Below are 24,829 nucleotides of genomic sequence, written 5' to 3' on the forward strand. Positions count from 1 at the left end.
GGATTTGTTTTTATTTTCATTTTTTTTTAAGTCTTTTTTTTTCTTTCTTTTTTTTCTTTTTTCCTTTTTTTTCCAGTTTCTTCCTCTTTTCACACACCACAGTTATTTAATAAATTTTTTTGTTTACATTTTTTACACCAATGTAACAAAAGGCAGGAGGGGGATGGGGGAGGAAAAGACAAACAATGATCCGTGTGTATGCGTATAAATGGGGGAGGGTGGAAGAGGAAAAAAAATACATGGACTTCTACAGAAACATAGCCTAAGGTCTCAATAGTAAAATGTGGTGCAAAGTAGGCCTCAGAGACTGAAAAAGTTTGTACAGCTTTATTCATGGGGAGAAGATGGCGTTGCATGAATAGTATTGAATGCAAATTGTGACGTGACGTAACAGAAAAGGTCGGGGGGATGAGTTTTCTAAGAAAGGAATCTAACGAGTGCATGGCATGTCTTGTTAGCATGAAGAGTACTTTAACTTTGCTGCTTTCTCTTCAAAGCCTCCACCAGGTCATTTTTAAGAGCTTCTTGTTTTGATTTGTCTGCAAAAGTCTGCACAGACCTGTGGGGAAGAAGGAGACACAAGTCAGAGGCAATGCTCTTGGATGAGGGTTTGTAGCAGCTCTTCTGGCACGGGAGCAATAGCAGAAGCACCTCAACCCAGCTTAGAGAAAATAAAACTCAGCTTGCCTGTTTTAATACAGAAAACAGAAGGCAGAGTGAACACTTCAGTGCTTATGTCAGAGAGAAGTTAAGCCTATAGCAAGGGCTGCACCAAGAGATGCTCCCAGCAGTTGCACCCCACCTCCAGCTGCTGGAGGGAGAGTCCACTGTTTTATGTTACAGGTTGGAAAAACCCCAGTACACCACCAGCAAAAGGTGTTAGTGTTCTCACTCTAAAAGGACCACAACAGGAAAGTGGAGAAGTCCAGCCTCTGCCAACAGAGGTGAAATCCCAGCTCTGGGAGCTCCTTTCTGCAGACTGTTCACCCAGGATAAAGCAGCCACGTCAAAACCTCTCCTGGCAAATTCACCAATGGGAAAAGCACTCAGAGTTTGTTCTTGAATTTGTTTTCCCAGCTTATACCTTGCCTACAGTAATTAGTGAATCAAGTCGGCAAGATTACTGCAGGGGTTCCTTTTTGCTACCAGTTTGGGTACAAAGAGCTGCACCTTCCAGCCATCTGGGCTCACTGCTCTGGAAGAGAACTGCAGAGGCACCTCACTTTCTGATGCTGCAACTTTCAGTTTCAAGAGAACAAACTTTTAAACATGATCATCCATGGAATGACAGCTACCAGGCCTTTCTGCTAGCACAGAAGCAGTGAGGATGCAGTTTGGGAGGATTTATACCCACGTAAGCCATATTTCACACCCTCCTCTGTGCTCCAAGCTACCTCATTTTGCCTGGATGCCACCTCCTGTAAACAAGGCTGCTCTGTGTCTCAGTTATTTTCCTAACATTTTTCTAACAGTTATTTCCATTCTCTTGTCTCTGGAGACTTCCACTGCCTTCATGAAAATATATACATTTTATATTTGCATTTGTCACAGGCTAAAGAAGTGGTTCTCAGCCATTATCAACAAACAGTGCATTTTCCCCTTCGTCAGCTGAATGTGTTGAAGACAACATCTGTAATTCATTACCAGTTGGAGTGGAAGGTTAAACTGGCTCAGGGTTAGTCACTGCTGTGTGTCCTGGACATTCAGAGCTCCAGAGCAAATGAGAGCATATGAACAAATCCCATTGGAGGCTGTGCAGAGCACTCAGCAGAGCTTGAGGAAGACTGGATTTTCAAGCTCCAGGGAAACTGAAGATACACCAAGCACTACGGGATGTGCATGTAAGGGAAACTGACTCAGAAGTGCCACAGACAGAGGTGTTTTCTTGCCCACACTTTCAAAATGTTATTCCTTTCTGCAAGGAGGACTTGAAGATGACAAGGAATCTCTTCACTGGAGCGGAGTACCACAGCTGTAAAAACTAATGGTGCTCAAGGGACAGAGTCCCAGGGCTCATGGAGGCAGTAAGTCCAAGCTAACAGCACTCTGGGTAAATGACCATGTGCTCCTTTCTTGCTCCCAAGCTACAGTGCAAAGTGGTAAGGCCTGCCCCATTTCAGAGCGTGACATTTCAAATGGGGAAGAGTAACATCTCGAATAAAACCACACCATTTAGTTGGCTGTATTAAGAATAACCCTTGGGTGAAAGATGGATCAGATGTCGTTGGTCAGTCTGCAGGAGTTAGGGGTTAGTTCTGCCCTCAGTTATCATGCAGAGGTCTTGGCTGGGTGAGTCCTGGTTTAGTGCTGGTTGTCACACCTGGCAGGGTACCTGGATTGGTTTAGTTATCAGGCTGGATGTAGATCTGGCGCTGGGTCAACACTTGAGAAAGTTCTCTCTGCAACTGCTTATACTTTTGGTTGTCGGGGATTGCATCAATAGATCTACAGAGAGCAGTTTAGAAACGAGGGAAGTAAACAGGGAAAAGAACAGTCAGAAGAAATCAGGTAACACAGCTGGTATTCTGGAACCCACTGGAAATACACTTAGGGAGAAAAAATGTAAAATCATAAGTTGGAAGAAACAAGAAAAAGGCAAGAGGAAAAGGCACAGCCGGATGCTCTGCGTGTGAGCAGTTCTGAGCAGATCATCTCAGTGCTGCACAAGGTAACGTGACACAAACTGAGCAATGGGGAGACACAGGAAACGTTCAGTTACAAAATGTGAAGGCCATGTTTACAAGGAAAAAGGGTATATTTCCTTCTAATGCTAATACATGCTTCCTGGCTAAAGCCCTGCACACTGCAAATGGAAATAGAAGCTTGGTAAGAAAGATGGAATTTGGAAAAAAGTGAAGAAAAAAAAAAACAAAACAGAAAAGCTGCTTTGTCATGATGCTGTCAACTCCCTCTGGCCATGCTGTGAAGAAGGCAGCACAAATATTCAGCTCCATTATTCTATCATCTGAAGAAGAGGTTATTGATTTTTTTCCTTATTTCAGAACAGGAGAGAAGAGCAGCATACATCTGTGCATCACCTGGATATTCTGCATTCCCCACCGTGCAGCGGAGCTCTATGTGCAGGTTAAAGTAAAAAGATTTGGCATCACATTTCTACACTTTTCTCTACAAGCATGAGAACTACCAGCTTGGGATTTCTATACAAAATGCCTCACCAGACAGGAGAAGGGGTTGAAAAGCAGAGTAGCTTCCCCTGCAGGAAGGCACAGACAGAATTTAAAACAAAGCCTAAATATCACAAGCCATTTAATGTCATTACTTAACTTTGGGACCAACTGTTTTTAAGAAAGCTGAAAAGAGAAGTCAGAATTAAAGTACTATTTTCAGAACTATGCAGAATAAAGCTCCCAATTAACAATAATTCTGAAGAACAAGCACTGCTAATTGAGCTATTTTCTTCCTGGTGAGGGAGTAAAGGATTTAAACCTTGCTTCACATTGCTGCAGTTACAAAATAGAAATGTTCCCCAAACTCCACACATAATAATTTTTCCAAAGCACAGTGAGGTGAGTAATTCAACGTGGAAAGGCTTTGTGTAGGAAAGGGCAGTGCCAGCAAAAGAAAGCAGATGACTGCTGGGGAAACAGGGCCACAGGCATGATGGGGAATGGCAAGGAAGCAGATGATCAGCTGGAGGGCTCCTTACCTCAGCCCATTCACGATGTCCTTTGTTTTTCCAAAATAAATCTCATTCAGTGTACTTCTGATTTTGTTTTCCATGTCCTAGAAAAGAAAAGTATGAGACCAGTCTTTAGGCCGTTCAGTTGCCTCCAGGACAGTGGCACTTACACTCCTTTGTGCAACTCACACATTCACCTCGACATTCGGCAGTATGGCCCCATCTCTCCGGTCTCACCCAAGTTTAAAAGATTTAGCTCTGTCCCTGCCCACCCCTAAATGCTGCTCCACGAGACGGCTGCTCTCAGCCACAAGAGGGCAGTTTCTGTCCACCTATCTTTTTTTTTTTTTTTCCCCTGCATATATCAGCAAAAAAAAAGTGCATTTCACCTCAATTTTACACGGTGATTTCCTAGCACCCAACCCCAAGCCTTCAGTCTCACTGTGCTGAGCACATGGGACCAACAGGTGCCATAAAACCACAACAAGCAGCAACAATTCCAGTCGACTTCGTAAGCACTTGAAACACTGCATTTTTGAGTTCTGAATAACATATCCTGACTTTAAATAACTCTGCCTTAAAAACGACTGTAGGAACGATGAAGGGGGCAGGCTGTTGTTAGCTAGTTCTCAGAATAGTTTATTTCACGGGAAGATTACTGCTCTGCTGAGCAGGAGACCAGGTGCAGATGGCCCTTCTGCATCCACAGACTGCTGGAGCACCATTCACACCACTGGGTGCAATACAGTACAAACCAGTAACTTGCTTGTGAAGCCAAAGGCAAGCAGAACACGGAGTTCTTCAGCATGGGACCCCATGTGGGTGAGAGCCTGCAGCAAGCTCAAGCTACAGTGGCTTCACAACCTTACCTCTACCAAGCGTCCAATATTGGCTATGTGTGGAGAAGAGTCGCTCACGGTCTCATCTTTCTCCATCTGTTAAGGAAAGACACAGATCCATCAGTGCTGTGGAAATCTGATGACACATGCACGACAGCTTTACTTCTCAAGAGAAGGGATAAAAGAAGTAGGTCTCAAAATCCTGGATTAACTCTATTCTTTCAGTGTGCAAACAGACAAGTAACACACTGAGAAATTCCCTGAACTAGACAAAGACTCACATGTTGGTAACAGAAATGTGCTGTAATGAAAGCCATGAATCAAAGCAAAACCCTGCAGTAGACTCATGGTATAGACAGGCACTACGAAATTGTCATTCCCTACCTACTAAGGGGCTGCAGGAGGTGCACATGTAGCAGGGCAAGCAGCACAGGAGCACAGCATGTGGATGTGAAAACAAGGCTGTTGATGAGATGCACACAAGGATGGTGCTGTCAGTTTAACTACTGTGAAATATCCCTGCAAAAACAGCTGTTTCATCTTCATCTCAAATACTATTTTTCCAACCACACATGGGGCACGTTCACCATTTTCAAGATTTCCTGACAAAAGAAGTCTTAGGTATTACTTACCTTCTAGTAGAGAGGGAATGAAAAGAGAAATGTAAAAATCACAGCTATCTGCAAGACTACTGATAACTGCATAAACTGCAATTACATGGAAAGAGAAATTTGAACATTTGTTGATCTTTTTTTCTTTTAGATCAAAACCAAACCAGCTTATCAGAACTTGCCCACTGGGGGAATAAGTACTGGCTGCTAAGTATGGGGGGGAAAGAAGCAGACTGCATTTTGGAGAAGCGAACCAGAGTTGGACCAAGGTTAAGTAGCATCACAGTACCACCCTCTTAGTACTGCTTGAACAGCAGACAACACCAACCCAGGTGAGATTTTCCATTACAAAGACTGAAAACTGGAAGCTGGCACTGCAGAATGCCATGTTTTCTATGTTTCAGCTGCCTTCACCCAATACAGTGTTCACCCAGGGGCTGTGGCTGGCTGTCCAAGATCTGTAAGCTTCACTTGCCAGGGGAAAAGACAATCTTCCCCATTCCCAAGATGAAAATTCTGGCTAAGTGCAGACAAGCTGTTGAGCAATCAGACCCAGGAACCTCACATGACACAAGATGTGCTGAGATGGCAAGGAGAAAAAAAAACTGGGAGAAAAATGTAGTGGGAAGAACAGTCTTCAAAGGGTTTTACTAATCTCACTGAATTCTCTTATCCATCTGTTCATATCCCTCCCTCAGGGTAGAGTTTAAATATCTGGGCCAGCTACAGGTTTCTTCTAATAAGCCAAGTCTCTAACAGGCTTAGGGAAGCATGTAATTTAGTTGGAACCCTGAAGGCAAAAGATAACCTAGAAGGGGGGGGGGGGAGAAAAAGAGTACGAACGTTTAAATTCTTCCTTTAGATTACAGTCAGATTGTTTACATGTAATGGAGACACGTTGCCTGAAGAATGGATCCAGTCGTGGGAGAAGGAGAAAATAAATCTGAACTATGCAAACACACACGCATACAAGTTATGGTGAGTCTGGGAACTAGCAGCAAATTGATCAGATCTGGGGCTGCGGGGCAGCTGGCAGTGGGTCACTGATTTTGACAAGCTCTCCACCATGTCTCCTCCACACCTGGACACACCAACTTCATGGGGAAGAAACAGCAACTGAAAATAGAATTATTTTTTTTTTCAAAACGCGTATTATTACATCTCCATAAAATCTGCTGCCAGAAGAAAAACATTTTTTACGTGCTATAGAAGCCCAGATGTTATGAAAGGCTGTTTTAATGGAGTTCAGAGTCAGTAAGCAGCCGTGTTATACAAACAGCAGAGTTGTTGGGATTTTTAAAGGTTCCTTCCGTTGGTTGTCACTGCATGGACCTAGGCAGAAAGCCTACAGCCACTTAAAAAAGGGGTTAATTTGCACAGAGGGGAAATTCCATTCTCTATGTTGATGTTAACAAGCAGCTCATCTTCCCACTGTCCCTCCCCATCTGCCACTGAGCTCAGCCAAAAACCCTAACGCTCCAGAAGGAGCCAAGTCCCAGCTCCATGGCCCAGTCTCTCCTCTCCCAGTCGAGGGAGATGCTGCCTGGCTTCCTTGCCTCGTTTCCCCAGCCATCTGCTGCAGGTCTGACTCAGAAGGAAACTCACTCTTCTGGGCATATTAAGCTCTCGATGGCTGGCTGGTCACTTGGGTTGTTTCCTGCATGGAACACAGCAGCTGTTTGGGCTTTCTGTAAATGTTATTTGGAGGAAGAGTTAACACTGAACGAGAAACGTAAGTTGGATAAACACTGGTTCATCATGAAAGCAACTAAAAATACTAGAAAGATAAGAGAGAAACTCAGCCACAGAAGAACTGATGACAAACAGCCACAGCTGCTCTGGCCACGGAGCGATGTGAAAATCTCCTTAATGAAACACAAACAGACCAAAGGCTCCCAAGCCACAGGCAGTGGGCAGACTGAAGTCTCCAGGTGGAAATTATGGGGAATTATTTGGATATCAATGAAACAAAAATTGGCCTTTTTCTCCAACGTTTATTTCAAACTCTAACCAGATAAACGAAGGCTGTGAGCTCCGCATAGCTTACGGTGTTGCAGAAATCAGCCAAGAGCTAACCTCATCTTTTCACGGCCTTCAAGCACATTTATTTCCATCAGTGTAAGCAAACTACATCCTCTACCCTTTCCCAAACTTCCAAACCATGAGCAAAACCAGTGATATTACACCAGCTCTCCATGCCAGGCTGTACTTGCTCATCTCTTCTACTCTCTCTCAACCTAAGCCCTGGTCTGGTATTAAATGTGGAGGTTGGTGGCTCTGCATGTGGCAGGGGGTTGGAGACTCATGATCCTTGAGGTCCCTTCCAACCCGGGCCATTCTGTGATTCTGTAAATCAGGAAAATCTGTGTGCCAGGTGAAGCAGAAAGTTTCCTTTTCTTGTACAATAACTATTCGGTACATCTCTGCTATTCTCTGCACCCCAAAATGCCTCCAAGAGTTGGGAAAATGGCATAAGGAGTCTGACAGCTAGAACTCACAGATTCCTCCATTGGAAATACACTCCTGAACACCCCGTTCTGCCTCAACATCTGGAAGTCAGAGGGATAGGCCTTTACATGAAAGCTCAGCTTGATGAAAATATATGACTTGCCTAATTGCAGAGCACTAGCCTCAGAGGATTTACCTATTATGATAAATGGCAGAATGTCTCTGCTGGTGCTTTATTGAGCAGTAATATATCACAGAGCACATCTTCCTGTGCGCAGGAAAAGCTCATATTGCAGCAGACCAGCCTTCATCCAGCTCTGCAAAATGTTCCACCTTTGCTGCAGAGTATTTCAGGCACGAAAATCAACACACATCTGCGCTGCTTTAATCTGAAATCCCAGGCTTCACTTCCTCTACAACTTTATATCCTCCCCTTCCCATACCTCCAGATGTAAATAAACTCCAGGTTTGGAGCCAACGTCTTCCTCAGTGAACTGGCACTTCCTCACGATGCTCACCCTGGCTTAGGAAACACAGACGGGTTCTTTGTGCACAGCAGGAGCTCAGCAAGGCACCTGTTAGCCTTGCTTTTAAGGAGGGGGCTCCAGAAAGCTGTCCAACAAAGTGCACATTTGATTGTTTGCCAGAAAGCTGGAAGGCTCCATCTACTTTGCATAAAATGAAACAGGACCAGATTGCTCTGACTGAAATAAAAGTGCAGCCTGATGCAAGCACAAAGCTTGGTCGAAGCAGTACTGTGGTGAACAGCACAATTGCAGCACACACAGAGGATGGGACCCTAATGTCTGTCAAAGAATCATCTGCCAAGCATCTGGCTCGAATCAGATGGGGTGGGAGCTACCTGCTGCCTTTGGAGTGTGTGCAAGGCAACTGAAAAGCTGCTGGCATTTTTCATTTCCCTCTAAGCACCTCTCCTTGCTGCAAACTGAAGGCAGCCTGTCCTGTCCTGTCCTCTCCTCTCAGACGTACAGCACTTCGATCTGTGGCCCCTCGCTGACGCAGACAGCACAGAACACATCGAGTACTCCTTCCCTATCCAAATTCCAGCCTCGCTCCCTGTATTTACTGAAGCCTGCCAGTGTCAGATGTGAGCTGGGAGCTGCTTCCTCCGTCCTGGCTGTGGTGCAGCAGCTCCACGCTCTCTTGAACAGCATCCAGGCCCGTCCCAGAACACAAGCTGCCTAGAGAGCACTCTAGTTGCAGGAGCAGGTCTCTATCTGACTCTTCTTGCCTTTTGGGGCAAAGCAGCAGCAGCAAAAGATAATGAATGGATAAAGCAAAAGCCTGAAGTTCTCATTTAGAAAACCATCAGGTTAAGTGAAGCTACATAAAGACGTTCGACCTCCTAAACCAGGACAGCTCCTCAGTGTTCCACATCTCTCCTTCCTTATTCCATCTGCTTACAAATGTAAAATGCTGTAGAGTCAGTTTCCCATTCTAAATAAAGAGACAACACTAAAGGAGACACAGGGAAATGATTTCTGACTACCCAGAGCATAATTTCAACGGCCCAAAGTCAGGTGTAAAAACACTGAGATACACAGCATCTGGGAAAGAGGCAAAAAAGGGTTTGATTCTTAAAAATTCTCTGCAACACTTAGAAAGAGCCTAAGCAGGAGGATTCTAGGAACAACTCTGAGGATATTCCACAAATGCACAGACACATTTTTCCAAACAGTCTCAATAAAATCAACAAAGAGAAAAACCAAAAAGAAGTACGCTGGTGTCTGATGCTTTGCAACAATGCTTCACCAATAGGAAATGAGAGCAGAAAATATTTTAGGCTCTTACTTCCAGATCCAGTCCTACCACAGTACCCTGCTGTCCACTCACAGAACAAACAGGACTGCCTGACTGCTTGCACCAAGTGTCATCTGCAGACACCAGGAAGGGGAATTACTGAGCAAGTGTTTCCATATGAAGCTGCAAATGCTCCCCATAGCATTTCAGTGTGAGCTGTGCCCAGCTCTTCGAAGCTGCCAGAGGTGGTGAATTAGGAGGCATTACATGAGCCTGCTCCTGGCCACCAAGTTAATCATTCATCACTCGAAAAATACCCGATTTGCAGCTAGGAGGTGAAACTGGTTTCAAAGTAATGGCTCTCAACAGACTTCCTTTTCCAAGCACTGAAAGGTTCTCCCTGCCATCAGCATATAAGCCAGGATATTACAAAACTTGTGAACACTTCAAAAGCTTCCACTGAAACACAAAGACATCTGCTATTTGCATTTTAGGATCAAAGGTGGTCAAGTAGCTTAAATGTTGAGTTGACCAAAACCATCAACAATCTACCATAGAGAAAGGTGTTTCGTACTGATGGTTAGAACAACAGCTTACTGATGTTGTCAAACTGTGACACTCGTTCACAAGATAACTGCAGCCTACTGTTGGTGTCAGAGTTCACTGCAGACTGCATAAAAAGCCCACCAAAAAGCAAAACTAGAACTGCTGTCCCGTGAAGCACCTCACGGCATCTGCAAAGCAGAGCTCTGCAGCCCAGAGCTGAATTCTAAAACTCAAGTTTCCATTGTTTGTGCAGAAGCAGTGCATCATTACCCCAGTGGCTCCTTTATGGTTACTTACATTGGAAGCAGGCCCCTGCTTTAATGCATCACATATGAATTAAATGATCTGCTGTTAAAATGATGACAGAAGCATGAATCTCCTCACTAAAGCTGAGAGAGTGAAAGTCAAACTAAACAAGGCCAAGCAGTTCAGGCCAAGGTGTACTGAGGACACCCGTTCTCAACAGACCCTTGTTTTCCTTGGCATAGCTCTCACACACCATAAGGCCATGGCCAGAGTCAAGCCCTTGGCGTCCACTTCACAGCTATGATTTAAAGTATTAGGAAGGCCTGTGATTAAATATTTGTCTGGGTCACCATAACTCGAGTGTAATTACTGCAAACATTTTAAAAGAGTGCGCAATGCTCAAAAACCATCTCCAGATGCCTCCTGTTTTTCTATCAGCTTCTTCTGTAAATCAACAAGGTGGAAAGAAAAATCTAGGGCAAGCTTCCACGTCTGCAAGACTAACACAATTCAGTTCCTCTCAATGATCGTAGATCCTTTGTTCCTTTGCCTGCCTCAAACCTGTGCAAAACCACGGGCTGCTTAACAGAGTCTGCATTGTCCTTTGTATCGAAAGCAACAGGCTGCCCTGGGAAGTCTCATAAAGGAGTTTTAGCAACTGCCAATCTCTCTAGTCACTCATGGCCACACAATATGCCTCCTGTCCCCCTGAGTTTATTACTCTTTGCGAGTCACTGATTTCCACAACCCCAATTCATGCAGTACAGAGACAGCAACCTCTGGCAGGTGGCTGGGGCAGAGGCACCTTCAGGCAGTGCACTCAGCTCTGCCAGAGCCTTTGACAGCAGTGCAGCCTAACAGTCATCATTCTGGCACCTCCTCTCTGAGAAATGGCTTTCTCAAGAGGAAGCCAAAGCAATTTGCACTGGAATAAAAAACAAATGCTTAGAAGACATGTAATTTTTTTTATCACTGTCCTGGTATTGCAAGAGTAAAACACTAAAGGAGGATACTAAAAAATACTTAAGGCCTTTAAGAACAGAAGAATTGTATGGTCCAAGCAAAATACAGGGCTGGCCACAGTGGCCTAGCTGGCTTTAAAAAAAGAAGAAATGGAACAAAAAAGTTGCATCTTATTTTTTTATAATCCTACTGCAGTCTCTGGTAACAATGTGGGCAAACTTAAAAACGTCTGTCCATGCAATGCATGCAGAAGTGTAAGAGTTCAGGAATACTGAACACAAAATTAAGACTTAAATGAACATCTAAGCTCCTGCTGAACGTTTTGTATTTCTAGTTGAAAGCTATACTGCCATCAAGCCACATTCAAGGGGCTTCCTGGTAACCACACACTTGTGCCTTAACTTCTTCACTGGAGTGCATATGCAGCATGAGAACAGACACTGATCCAACACCTCACAAAATAAACTTTTTGTTCCTGACTGAGGCTACTGGGTATATAAATAGGGAAAGGCATGCAGGTCTGCAGTGTGCACTGGTGCAGTTTGCAGACGTACCTGTCTGGTAAGGCTCCCACCAAGGTTCATGGTACCAGAACCAGTTTTATTAGTCTGCAGCCACAGCATCACTGTGGAGGTCAGCTTGTAATGAGCAGTACGACCGCTGGATTTCTCCTGGAAGAGGGAGGACAAGAAAAGGAAAAACACAAAAGGTGACAAACCCTCCAGGAACTAAAAGGTGGCTGCCATAGAGGCTCTATGAGTAGAAGGGCAGATACGTGTAACTGCAATTACAGAGCACAGCCTGCTTCTTAAAAACAAGCACAAGTGAGCCTATTTTCCCAGTTCTCCAAAAGCAAATCTTGCTAGAGCAATTTAACCTCCTGTTACCTCGTTTTTATTACCTAATTAGTGATATTTATCTGTAAACTTTTATGTTTTTTAAGAAAAAAATAATAATAATCTCAGGATCGCGAGTATAGAAAGCAACATACTTTCAATTCTTCTGGGATTCCTTTTGATTACAGACCTGACTTATCTCTATCCAAATTGCTTCAGGGAATTTTCAGAATTAACAGGGGAAAGAAGTTTACAGCCTTGAACACAATATGGCATTGTTCAGTGGAACACCTGTGCTTGTTAATTGTCTGGAATTAACTGGGTTTTGTTTTCACTTAGGAATATCAGCTGCCCCAGAGGCTGTACCTGAACCTCCACCACGTGGATGGAATCCCAGCATCCCTTAATCTTCTTTGATCCATCTCCAGCTTTCTTAATGAGGATCACACCGGCAAAACCATGATCCAGATCCCAGAGGTAGACAGAGGAGACTCCACCTTCAAAATACCTGCAGGATGCAATCCAAAAGGCATGTTAACAGCAAGCAGGATCCAAGCTGGAGTCAGATAATCATCTTAAATAAGCAGAACTCTACATCTTAACAAAGATTTTTTGATTGTAAGACGGCCCAGTCTCAATGGTTAGATACCTAGAAACACAGCAGTTGACATAACTTTATAATACACAGATTTTAATTGCAACAAGACTGTATATTTCTCTAAAGGAGAATAAAAGTCTGGTGAGAAACAGAGCAAGTTGCACATTTCTACAGTACTTGAGAAAACAATCCCTCTGATTCCAATTAACTGTAACAGCTGGTGAAAGCACAAGCTACAAAGCAGGCTGAGAGTAAGGCTCTATTTTACAGTTTTTGACTTTTTTTCCTCCTTTTCTTTCTCTATTGAGCAAGTCTGGAAGTTCTTTACAATGCAGTCTGCTAATTAAGACAAAAGGGAGCAAGTAAGCAGCTTCATGCTGCTATCTCAAAACTCTGTGTGAGGCTGACTTACTGACTGCAAACAGAGCTGAACCAAAACCAAAGCCTTAGGAACAAAGGGATGTTGTCTAGGTTCACATCATGTTCCAGCTTCAGCTACAGCATACAAAAGAGAACAAGCTAAACCACCTCAACCTCACGTTTCAGGTAGCACAAGGTGCACACTAAGAGAACTAACAAAGCAATGACACCTGCATATCTCAGCTGCTTTCTAGCACTGGTGCTCTGTATTCCTGCTTCTTGCTATACAGGCAAGACGATCACAAAGATCTGCAAGTGGCTGCACGTTTCTCCTCTCCAGCAAGAAATGGAAACATCACTCATCGCCAACACGAAAAACGTGTTGGAGCCTCCCACCTTCGTGCTCCCCTCCTTTCTAAACACGAGCCTGGCAGTTGTTAATGGCACTTTAGATGTGATTTACTGTGCATTTTGGACTTGGCATATCAGCCTGAAGCGCTGTGGTTTCAGGAACACCAACCCATCTTCCACAGGCTGGGAGAAAAAACATCAGGAATGCATTGCAAATAACCTGTGCTGCTTTGAGTGTTTGATCTGCATTTACAGACCAGTCTAGCATGTTGTTGTAAGGCTGTGTCACCAGAAAGCCCTGATTCTTTACAACTGTGTGCGTGCATAACTGTATAACTGAAGAAACAACCACACACAGCACTGTCCTATGACATCTGTTAAGGCACTGCCTTTAAAGGAAAGCCCTGTGCTCTGCAGGTGTGCTGAAGCCAGACTTCCAGCAGGCAATTTGAACCTAACAAACCAACAAACACCCTTTTTATGTCCCCTGGGGAATTCACGAATGGATTTTGGTTAATGCAGTTAACAGGAATTTCAGGACTTCAGCAAGCTAAATTCTGATTCTGATGTTGAGTTCCGATGCTTCCTTTGACAGAAGGGCTTGAACCAAAGGCCACAGAGCCCAAAGCACTGTGCACTTCCACAGCAAGTTTGCTTAAAATATTCATGTAAAGAATAAGTGAATTCAGTCAAAATTCAGTCTCTGAGAATATTGCCATGCATACAGAGAGTTCCCCTATTACCCACTTTATGAGCTTGCTACAAGCATGAAACGTTAATTAAGAGAGAGACCAAAACAAGGCTTTTGGAAATTCATTCTTACCTACTGTACTTTGATCCTAATGACATGAAACAGGAAAAAAAAATAATAATTTTTATGTGGTTCACCTTTATGAGATTCTACATAAAGGCTTTTGTGGGTATTTTAAGAATGTGCTAAAATGTTGTCTGAAACCACATAAAACCATCTGAAGAACCCCCCGCCAGAACTAACAGCACACACATGGAAATGCTTTAACTTGCCTTTGTATATTTAATGAATCAAATATAGCATTAATACTGCTTTAAATACTAACGTGCTACTTCAGTGAAGTTGCTTTGACATCGTATATGGATGCTCCATCAATAATGGCAGTGATTGAACCATCATGAATCTGAGGCAAGAGTGGGATGAATACGACCCAAAGCTTCCTCTGTGCCTCATCAATCCAGAACCATTCCACTCATCCCTCCTTCGTGGGGAGAAAATGTACAGAAAATGACAATTTTAGAGTCTACATTTCCTCGTGCTGTAAAGGGAAAACTGAAAACTATTTGAAGTCATGTTTAGGGGGGGAACATTCCTTGAAACCTGTTTTCTACAAGAAAAATTAAGAAGTAATACAGGTTAATTGGCTGCTGCATAATAGAAAATGGGATGACAGATTGGTAGGAATTTAAATCTACATTCATAAACTTGGATTTGCTGCATGAAGGTTGGATTATCTCCAAGAAACCCCTTCAATGGTGATTGAAACTAATTATTATTTACTAAAATCCTACATCTCTCCAGGACAGATCCTGCCTTTACCTAGAGCAAAATTAAGGGAACAACAAAAAACATTGTTTTCTAGATATGTCACCAGTCACATCCCTGCATTGCCAAGCAAGAGGTCACCATGCCAATGCCACCACCTGCCCTGAGGACGGCCAGTGCTCCTCCATCTCCAGTAAAACCAGCTTTTATGTGGCTGCCCAAGAAGGTGACTGAGAGCCACAAACCCAACGTAACCACTCACATTATTTTCTCTGCAAAATTCATTTCACTCAAAATCAATTCTAGCTCTAAAGCCATGATCAAACACTTCAGTTTTATATCCGCTACTCATCAACCACAAAGCTCCTGGAAAAAGCTGTTTTATACAAAAAATGTCACGCTTAGGACTGACCTACTTTACAAACACGAGAATAAAGGGAAGTATTTAAGCTAAGAGTGATCCAAAGCTTTATGGAGTGTTTGAAGTTCCAGCGGGTGGAGATGCAGGATGGAAATTTAAGGAACCTGAGCTGTATCCATCAGACAGAGGCTGTGGTCAGAACAAAGCTGTGATTTCAAGAGGGATCTGACAGATTCCTCATACAGAAGGACAGGTTCATAACGTTACCACTAAGGAACACATCAGGAAAGACACCATAACCTTCCTGATAGCATTCTGCTTCCCAGAAGCCTTGCAAATGAATACTGGACTGTATGCTGAGAAAATGAGTTTCCACCACACGGCAATAAAAAGAAGCCATGACTCTCAGTTACACTCTAGAACCAAATCATTCATCCATAAAAACACTTGTGAGTTTTCCAGTAGGGAACTGAGTGCCAAAGGCAGTGGGTGGGTTTTTGTAGCTGGCTTAAGGACTCTTGGAGCAACAAAACCCTAATGCCAAAGTACCATTACTGGGATCTCAGATGGGCCATGCAAACCTTCAAAAGAGGTGTAGTGCTTCAAGCTGGCTCTTGCAAAGCAGTAAAATATTTTATTTTCTCAAGGCTTTATGGACACTTCTTCCAACTGCAGAAGTTCAGCACGGAAAGGGAAATGTCTCTATTCAGACTTCCAAGACACTTATCTTTAAAAAAATCTACCCCAAGGGGAAATATTGAGGGTTCACCTACAAATGTTTTTACTGCAGTGACAATGACTGGGTCACAGCCAGAGCAACCCAAAAACACGATGAGGTGAGGAAGGAGATACCTCACCTCCTGTTAAAAGAGATGACATTGGTGCCATGTGATTCGGTACAACTTCCCCCCAGTCCTTCCTCTGTGCCTGCACCCTGTTGTTTCAAACACAAACAGCAACAGAAACATGAAGGAAGTGGGCAGTTTCAGCAGTTCACTCCCTACCAAACCCAAAAATTGGTGAGGTGTCTGTTCCAATCACCTTGTAGCTCAAGCCAGGGGGGAAAAAGTCTTTAGGACAGCAGCTGTCACCAAATAAGTTCTCTGCCTGTGTCCCCAGTCCAGCTTTCTAGTAATGATGCTCAAAAGCTAATTCTCTAATAAAAAGGCCAGCCTGGTACCAGAAGTAACACCTCTCCTGCTGGCCTGCATATAAATGATTGAGAATTCGCCTCTCCCTTCTCAATCCCAGGGGTGCAACCATGTAACACGTAAAGAATGTACCTAAATACTTACAGAGAGGAAGGTAAAATGTTTGTGTATTCACACCAGCTGTTTTTTCACCGCAGTTTATGAGCGCAGCCCAAAGTATGCCCGTGGACTCTGCACAGGTATTTTACAGAAATTCTTTCCAGCATACACAGGTGCAACAGTCCCTGGAGCAAACATACCAATCTTGTTAGGTATGTGTAACTTCAATGCCAGTTGTACTTAAAAGCACACATCTGGACCGTGGTGGGATGACTCAAACTGTGAAGCAGAGTTGTGAAGTGCAAGAACTCTGCATGGAACGAAAACAGTACCCAAACAATGGGATCCTGAAGGCTAAATATCCCCCAGGACCTTGGGTTTTCTGCTTTCTAGTGCCTTTCATTATTTAAAAAACAAAAACCTGCATTGCTCACACCTTCCTTACCATCCAACTGCTCTTAGAAGATGGAAACTACAGACCAAATCCCTTTTGAGAAGTCACCTGGAAACAGCTCCATTAGCCACCTAATAATCAAGACAATGGGTCACTTTGTACCGTGTCCAAAGGGGGAACTGGCTCATTACCTGTCAGGAAGCACCAAACGCTCACAAATCTCTCACCCGTGCCCATCCGTTGGAGCAGCGTGTTCTGCACAGCCCACTGCTTCATCAGCCAACAGTCTGACACATTTCAGAGACTGCCAGCTACAATTCCTGGATGGGTAGGAGGGGAGAAGACAGCAGCACAAGTCTTGTGTGTCATGTACTGAGTGTGCCAAAGTCTGAGCAGGCTACAGATTTCATGCAGCTTCTTCCTTCAAATATCCATCCATCACGTACACTGCAAGATGGCTAGGGCTTGTTCTTAAATTTGCCTTCCTTTTTCCATCCTTTGAACACCATTCATTTGTGACAGCTTCCTAACACAAGCTGTCCCTCTTGTGCTGAGACTTGATGTAATCATAGGGAACCGTGGGAACCCAAGGGAAAAACTCCTCCTCCCCTGAAAATCTCAGATTCAGAAGATAAGAATGCAGCCTCTGCAGATATGCTCCAAAATGAGGCACCCAAAGAAAAAAGAAATTGGATGAAAAGCAACTAATTTAGTTTGCACAGCATGACAACGTGCTTAATGCTTTCCTCTTCTAAGTTCACCTTCACCTTTGTAACGTCTAACAGCTTCAGTTTTGGTGCTACTTTGAGTTTCGTGCTGGCTATGGGCGAGCTAAGGAAGAGATCCCAACACTGCTCTGTTTATTCTTACATCTAAACACAATTTCCTTGGGAAAACAACATGGCTTTAATTTTAAAAGCACACAAACATTAAAGCAGTGAGCATCTTGGCAGTTTAGGTTTGTCTTATGAGCCTTCATCTTGTACTTATCAGCCTAACCCGGAGGCAAGAATCTCACAGATGACATAATCCTGATGTCACACCCTATTGTGCAAAAGCCTGGCCAGCAGTGAGATGGAAAGTCAGGTTTCCTTAGTGCTGGGATGTATAACAAATGCATCTGGATTCAATCTGTATGGCTCTCGCTGTGCAAACCACAGCGACTCTTGAGCCCAAGAGAAAGCCAGCACAAAGGGCTAGTAACCATTAATGAGGAACAGTGAGCTAATGGCAATAAAATCACTTCAAAGCTTTCCATGGATTTTCAGTTTAGGCAAAGTAGGTTTACATCTAAACACAGACAGAATGCTTACAGAGAGAGCGTGCAGCTGCCTGGTCCCTTGGTGAGCTGAAAGCAGGGCCGTGCTGAACCCAATCGTGAGCTGCACCTCCTCCATCTGCTCCTCTGCTTCTATCAGTGTGCTGGAATAATCAGCACTGCTCCATACGCAAAATGAGTCAAAAGAGATCAACTTGGTAAATAAAGTAATTGCTACCAACCTCGCCAGCAGCGCAAAATATTTTCAAAGTAGGATGAAAGAAATCCACTTGGAGGATCCACTTGGAGTCTATCAGATCATGTAACAGGATGCAAAAAACCCATAAGAACTGATAAAAAGGGGAAAGCTACCCAGAGCTCCAGGACTTGAAGGCGCTTGGTGGTCGAGACGATGGCACAGAGCCCCAAAATGAGACGTCTCTATTCTCCCTGTGATCCCCAAAGAGGAGAGAACCCAGGCTGTTCAGTGACATAAAACACAATAAGGGTAAATGGAGTACTCTGAAAGTTAAAAGGTGAGGTGCCAGCTTGTTTTTAACTCCACTTCAGACACAATTCCGATCCAAAATTCAATAACAAGAGGATTACGCACAATAAAGACATATTTTAGAGGTCAATCCTCTCCCAGACCTCCTTCCACACCCATTAAATTCCTCATCCAGAGCCCTAACATAACAAATTGAAAATGGATCAACATCTAAACAAAGACTGAAGCAGAAGTTCAAGGCTTCATGGCTTACTCTGCTGAAATAACTCAAAGTTTTAATCAATAAAAATATTTACAGAAGCTGAATGATCAACATGAGGTTGGATTTTTTTTTGGTACAGCTGTTAAAAATCAAAACCACCAAGAAATTCAACTTAGCCCAGGAAATGAAGAGGTAAGAACAGCTCTCTAAATGTATGTACACTTACTAAACTAGTCTGGAGTTGCCAACAACCATCCTGTTTGTAGAAACACCCAGAGCAGCAGCATCCTTCCCCAGGGAGGTCTATTTAATCACTTCAGAAACGATTTCTTCCAGACAACAAAGAGCGATTAGATTACTTAATTAAAGCACTGATTATCTCCAACCCAAAACAACAGAATGCAGAATCTAAAATAGATTTACCCAGCCACCCTGGTCCTCATTATGCTTTGATTTCAATCAATTGCGCACACACACGTCAAGCAAAGGGCAATAAATTACAACCATGTGTTTGAAGAAATTATCTTCACGATATTGGAAGTGGAAAGCCAAAGCCCTAACTGAATGGTATGAGATATTAGGCTTCCATCTGGGAATAATAACCTGCTGAACAAAAACATACCAGGGCATTAGCTTCAGGCAGTGTCTGAGTTAAACCTGACAGCAGGAGATCAAAATTAAAGTTGTTTTTTGGGGGGGGGAAACTGACATGCATTTTGGTCGAACTGATGACTGAGAAATACACTTGATGTGAGAGCAAAAAAATGAGCATAATTCCTCTTCAACCCAAGGAGACTTCCAGAAATAAAAGGTGAGCAGTCTAGTGATGTTTAGAGGAAATAACGCAGCACTGGTTAGGAAGCACTGAAGCTTCCACACCCCAGGGAAGCTTTTCTCAAGCTTTCACGATTTGAAATTACTTTGTGGGACTCTACAAGACTCCTCCAAAGTTGTTTGCACACTGCAGTCACCCCACGTGCTGCTCAATAGGGGCAAAACTCAAACGTACATCACCAGCAAACAAACGCGAACGGATTATTTCACACCGATCGTTGACAAATGCACAACAGGCTGCTTTCCTCAAACCACCCACGTTAGCAGGTGTCAACCCCTTGGGAAATGGCAGATCCATGCTGATGACTCATTAGGTGGATACTTAACCACACCTGATTACAACAGAAATCTAGAAAGGGATGGTATGTGGGCCAAATGCAACCCACACGAGGAAAAGCTGAAACGAGCTGAGGTTTTGGAAGAGGCTCAAAATGAACTCTGTGAGATATTATCACTTACTGTGCACGAAGGTAAAAAGGGAGATAATCCAGAGGAAGCTTGGACTGCGTGCTGAGAGCTGAGTGGGAACAGCACATATTCTCTAAAGTACTTATTTTTCTTTGGAAAGTAAACATCCTCCTCTTCCGCTCCCCACTGGAACGGCTTCTCTAAGATGTATTCTAAAGCTGAGCCCCATGCAGAGCAACATCTCAGAAACAAGTGCTTCCAATGTACTAATTTAGGCCAGGGTAGGAAATGCTTTATCCCTTTATTATGGTCAGTATTTTGTCTCAGGTGAAGGTCATTCATCCTGACCTGCTCACACCCACCTGCAGGCTACCACCTAATGCCAGACAAACATGCATGCTGCAGGTTGTTGGCTGGGTTTGCCTTTGTTGTTGTTTTTAAACTTTGCTTCCTCGTGCAAAGGCTCTTCTGGTGCAATTAACACAAATTGCTTTGGCAGCCTGAACTCACCTCTGCACACAATCTTCCTTTTTCAGCCCTACAATCAACGACAAGCCCATACAGTGCAATGTCTTTCCGCGAGTGCCTGGAGAAGTGCAAGCACAAGAGTCAGTGGGTCAGCCCAGCAGGGCTAAGAAACAAAGCCTCAAAGTGCTTTGAAACACCTCCTAGCAGAAACATTCATTATAGAAAGTTCAAGCACACAGGAGCCTGGTGTTCTCTGTGAATGAATGCCTGGAGACCAAACCAGAAGGCCAGTGACACCTTGAATCGACAGCGCTCACACCTTTGCAGCGGGGATATACCATTAGTTTCCAGCTCCAGCAGACCATGGAAATGACATCACTGCAATTGCCATCTTCTTCCCACTACAAGCTTCCCCACGCATTGGGCTCCCACATGATTTCAGCAGCTGTTATGCCAGTAATTGTTACAGCCATTCCCAACCTGACCTGCTGGCAGCAGAAGTGTGAAAAGCTGGCACTTGTTACCCCCACCTCATTTTTTCCCTTCCAATCTCCAAGTAAAAATTAAGCTTTTGTTGTCAAAATACCAAATCCAATTGTTAAGGAAACTGCAGAGTCCAACTACAAGAACAAAAGCATGTTTCTGTCCAGACCTCTGTTGTAGGTAAAGTACAAATCACTTCCAATTTCAAGCATGAGGAACCCTTCAAGCGGTCGGGTTAAGTTTCCCTAACTTTGCAAATTCTTTCCAAAAATACTACAGTTTTTACACCACTCAGCAAAACATAAGCCACCCTTTTCCTCTTTTTTTGACACATTTTTGAGATCCTAACGTGCATCAAAGTGTGTTCTGCTGACTGATGCTCTTATCTAGTCTGTAGTGCAAGCCATAATGCCTCAGTCATTTCTGGCTGATGCCACAAGAATGAAGTCTTTGTGAGCAATCCCTCCTGTATCCCTCTCACAATGTATTGCCTGCCATACTTGGACTGGCTAACTGAAAGATGAAATTTGATAAAATCTTTCCTTTTACTTCCATACAATATATTAATGCTACTACTGTACCCCATGCTGAGCAGGGATCAGCGGATTCACCGAGTCCGAGGGCAGGCTGTACTGAGCTTTCCTTTCTGCAAATGAAACTTCTTTAGAGGAGTTATTGTAACCAGCTGTGACTTCATGGTCAGTGATCACAGAGGGATTCAAACTCCAGAAAGCTACTCATTTTCACCTTAATGAACAAAAACCCCTACTCGTCTGGGTCCATTCTGCACCTGAAGAGTAACTGCAAACCTCTCTTTGCTGCATATGCAGAAATGTAATCTTCCAGTGAATTCAGATACCTGTAACAACAGTTACTAGAGATTGGATACCTTCACATATTGCAAGAAAAGTAGAATTTGGTATCTATAAGAGAAGACTGTATGTCTGGACAGGCAACACATCAAATCACATCTTAAGATGAGTAGAAAATCAGCAAGATTATTTTTTCTTTTTAAGCTTATTTTTTCTTTTTTAAGCTGCCTTTGTTAGCACTAAAATAGTGCAAATTTCAAGTGACACTTGATTAACTACATCTAAGTTATCTCCACCAAGGTACAACTTGAAGCAATGAATGCTGTTCACCTATCTCATGGTCACTAGGGATCTCCAATGTGAGAGCATCCCAACTTTGGTAAAGGAATAAGTTCCTTTTGCTTTCCACCAGACCTTTGCTTTTTAGATTTAACATTACTGTTTCCATCCCATTGCTGCATAGGAGACCACAGGCTGTACAGAAGACACTTGTGAATGCAATGCAAGACCAGTGCATTCCCACCTTTTAGAAAGACTGCTTAACTGACAAGTCACCTGGAAAAATTGCAACTGGAGCTTTAAAAGGATACAGCCTAATTACACTGTTCTCACACATTTCCACTCATTCCTTCCCTTTACATCTCTTCCAGAAGACAAGGCCTAAAACACAACCATCAGAGAATGGTCTTTGCAGAAGTACATGACTCCCCACACCACTGCCACATTTCAGAGTCAATGCCTGCAATCTGACAAGATGTGCAAGCTTCTGCTGTATAGGTAGATATTTTGAGAGAGTACTGTCTTGAGGGAACAGAAAAAGCAGATGCTTTAGCACTGAACTTAGTCAAGATCAAAGAGAACAAAGTCATTTCAGGACAAAGATGCCATTAATCTATTCAATAGATGAGAGAGCCAAGAAAGCACTTCAGCTTCTGCCATTAGCATCAGCTGGCAAATTGGATCATGTTTTCCTAACATGAAATCACAGGTGATATATTCCCCAGCAGAAGATCAGCTGCTGCCTACCCTTCTGCCTCCACTACACACAGGTATGCCACCCTCAGTGGCACTGCATTTCAGACCAATATATGTATTGCGTGCCTGCTGAAGGAAACAAAGAAAGGAGAGGGCTGTGTATGGTAGAACTGACATACAAGTCTCTATACTGGTCAAAGGCATTGTTGGCTTCCACCTCCAGCTTGCGCAGGCGAGCAGATGGCATGGCACCGTCTTCCAGGGGAGGATCATACTTGTTACTCCACGGTGATCTGCCAAGGAGACAAGGAAAGCAGAGAGTTAGACAACAGGGAAACTCAGAGAGTGGGTCTGACCTGTCCTACCATCGTGAACATCCTCTGAGTTTATGCTATATAAATAAAACTCCACTTGGGTTTGCATCTGCTCCTTGTCAAGTATTCAAAGGTTCAGCCTCAGCTGTTGCACAGCTAGGTTTTTTAAATTATTTCCACGCAAATACAAATACATTGTGCAGCTTGTTTGGCATCTGACAACATTTGAGCCCAACTTTGCTATCTACAATTACGGTCCAAATTCTCCTCCACTATTTTGCTTTCAAATAAACTTGTCTTTTAGCACAATAGCAGGAAAATGTCTGAACAACACACAGGGTTTAACAGGGTCTGTAAAGCTGCAGTTTTTATTGTGTGATTTCTGCAGGTGTGGAAGAGATTTTGCACTCCTAATGAAAGATTTGGTATTAAAAGATGAATGCAAGCCTTTGCCCATCTGCTTGAGACTTTTATAACTCCCTTTCTGCAAAGTTGCATTCTCCTCTTCATTTCCCCTGGGGATAACCAACCTACATATATCACTGCTAGTTTAAGAAAAGGTACCTCCACCTTTTGCCTACTCAGTTTTCAGAATACTCCCGTGGACTGACGCTAGCTCTTAATGCAGTCCATACGGAAGGGCTTTTTCCTCAGTACCCATTTGTTCCTCATTTCTCAGAGAAGTAACTCGTTTGGACACGTTTAATGCAAAGCACAAAGAACGGGCTCTGCTTCATGCTGCCCTTGTGCTTTCACAGCACTTCACCCCTCTCCTCCCGACCACATCTGAACAAATAGGTGAGAGATCAGGAAAAGCTAAATCACCATGTCACATCCACCCAGGGCAGTGTTTTTCAGCTGGTGGTTCTCATTTTAAAACAGTTGCTTAAAACTCACTTGCTCTGAAGAAGACAGCTAACATTTATTTACCTAACAGCCCACTGAAATCCAAAAGAGATTTGCAAAAAATCCCCCAAAAGGGAAGGTTCCCAAGTGGGACACCTGCACCCATTGGGCAGCATGCTAAAAGCCAGCCCACACCAAAGAGATCCAGGTGGACGAGAAAAGAATCAATGGTAAAGGCACAGTGGAAATACATGAAGTGCAAATTACAGTTCTGTTACTGAGAATGGATTAAAAATGGCACCTGAAAACGAGATTTCTCTGCGTGAAGTAGAGGAACTTGAAAAAATATGTAACTGCAAATATTTAAAGGAGATTTTTAGAGAAATTGATGCAAGACTGAGATAAATGAGACTTGTGATACCAGATGCTTGTAAAAAGCTCCAGTTTCCCACCTCTGACACTGATTGGTTTGTGATCAGATCAGCAGCCCCTTCATGCTTTGTTTCCTTAAGTCAGGCAGGTGCTTATTTCCAAATATATAAGACAAAGAGCTACTGAGTTTGTAGTGCAGGGAAAACGTAGGTAATAATGTTTCTGAACTTAGAGGTATTCCTAGACTCAGGACTGCATTTACAGCCCAAAGATAAGAAAGACCTCTTAACTGAGTTGACTGCAAAGGTCAGAACAAGCTGAGAGGTGCACCAGGTGGAAGCTTCTGCATCTAAAATGGAGAGAAACAAGACTGTGGCACAATCTAGTCGGTGGCAACTCCATCCACAGCAGGTGAGATGGAACTAGATGATACCAAATATCCCTTCCAACCAAAGCCATTCTCTGATTCCTTGCTCAGATCTCTTTTGCAGGCTGCTGGAATGGTGTTGAAGGGAAGGCCAGCAACTGAGTCTTTCTAGCAAGCAGACTGCAGCATTTTCAACCCATTACAGTTGGAGCCAGAAGCAACTTCACCTAAAAAAAATTCATAACACAACCCCATAATTTTT

The 24,829-nt window shown here is 43.4% G+C and overlaps 1 protein-coding gene across 1 annotated transcript; it reads right to left on the reverse strand.

The window, feature by feature from the left end:
* Positions 1-308: 308 nt before the first annotated feature.
* LOC100538958 (F-actin-capping protein subunit beta isoforms 1 and 2) lies at positions 309-22,982 on the reverse strand. Its single transcript, XM_010722958.3, has 7 exons — positions 22,848-22,982; positions 12,257-12,398; positions 11,609-11,725; positions 4,510-4,575; positions 3,668-3,744; positions 2,321-2,445; positions 309-559 (listed from the first exon to the last, which is right to left on the reverse strand). The coding sequence occupies exons 1-6, from the start codon at positions 22,913-22,915 to the stop codon at positions 2,343-2,345; spliced, it is 573 nt and encodes a 190-aa protein (XP_010721260.1). The 5' UTR covers positions 22,916-22,982; the 3' UTR covers positions 309-559; positions 2,321-2,342.
* Positions 22,983-24,829: the final 1,847 nt, after the last annotated feature.

This window comes from Meleagris gallopavo, chromosome 23, assembly GCF_000146605.3.
Source record: "Meleagris gallopavo isolate NT-WF06-2002-E0010 breed Aviagen turkey brand Nicholas breeding stock chromosome 23, Turkey_5.1, whole genome shotgun sequence".
In the NCBI taxonomy this organism is placed as follows: domain Eukaryota; kingdom Metazoa; phylum Chordata; class Aves; order Galliformes; family Phasianidae; genus Meleagris; species Meleagris gallopavo.

Bases quoted from the DNA above. Each gene is read 5' to 3' on its own strand.
- LOC100538958 (XM_010722958.3), bottom strand. From the start codon at position 22,915: ATGCCATCTGCTCGCCTGCGCAAGCTGGAGGTGGAAGCCAACAATGCC. The intron at 11,726-12,256 runs GTACAGCCTCTG...TCCCTCTTCCAG, and splicing joins TCCACGTGGTGGAGGTTCAG to GAGAAATCCAGCGGTCGTAC. The intron at 3,745-4,509 runs GTAAGGTTGTGA...TTTCTTTTCTAG, and splicing joins ATATTGGACGCTTGGTAGAG to GACATGGAAAACAAAATCAG.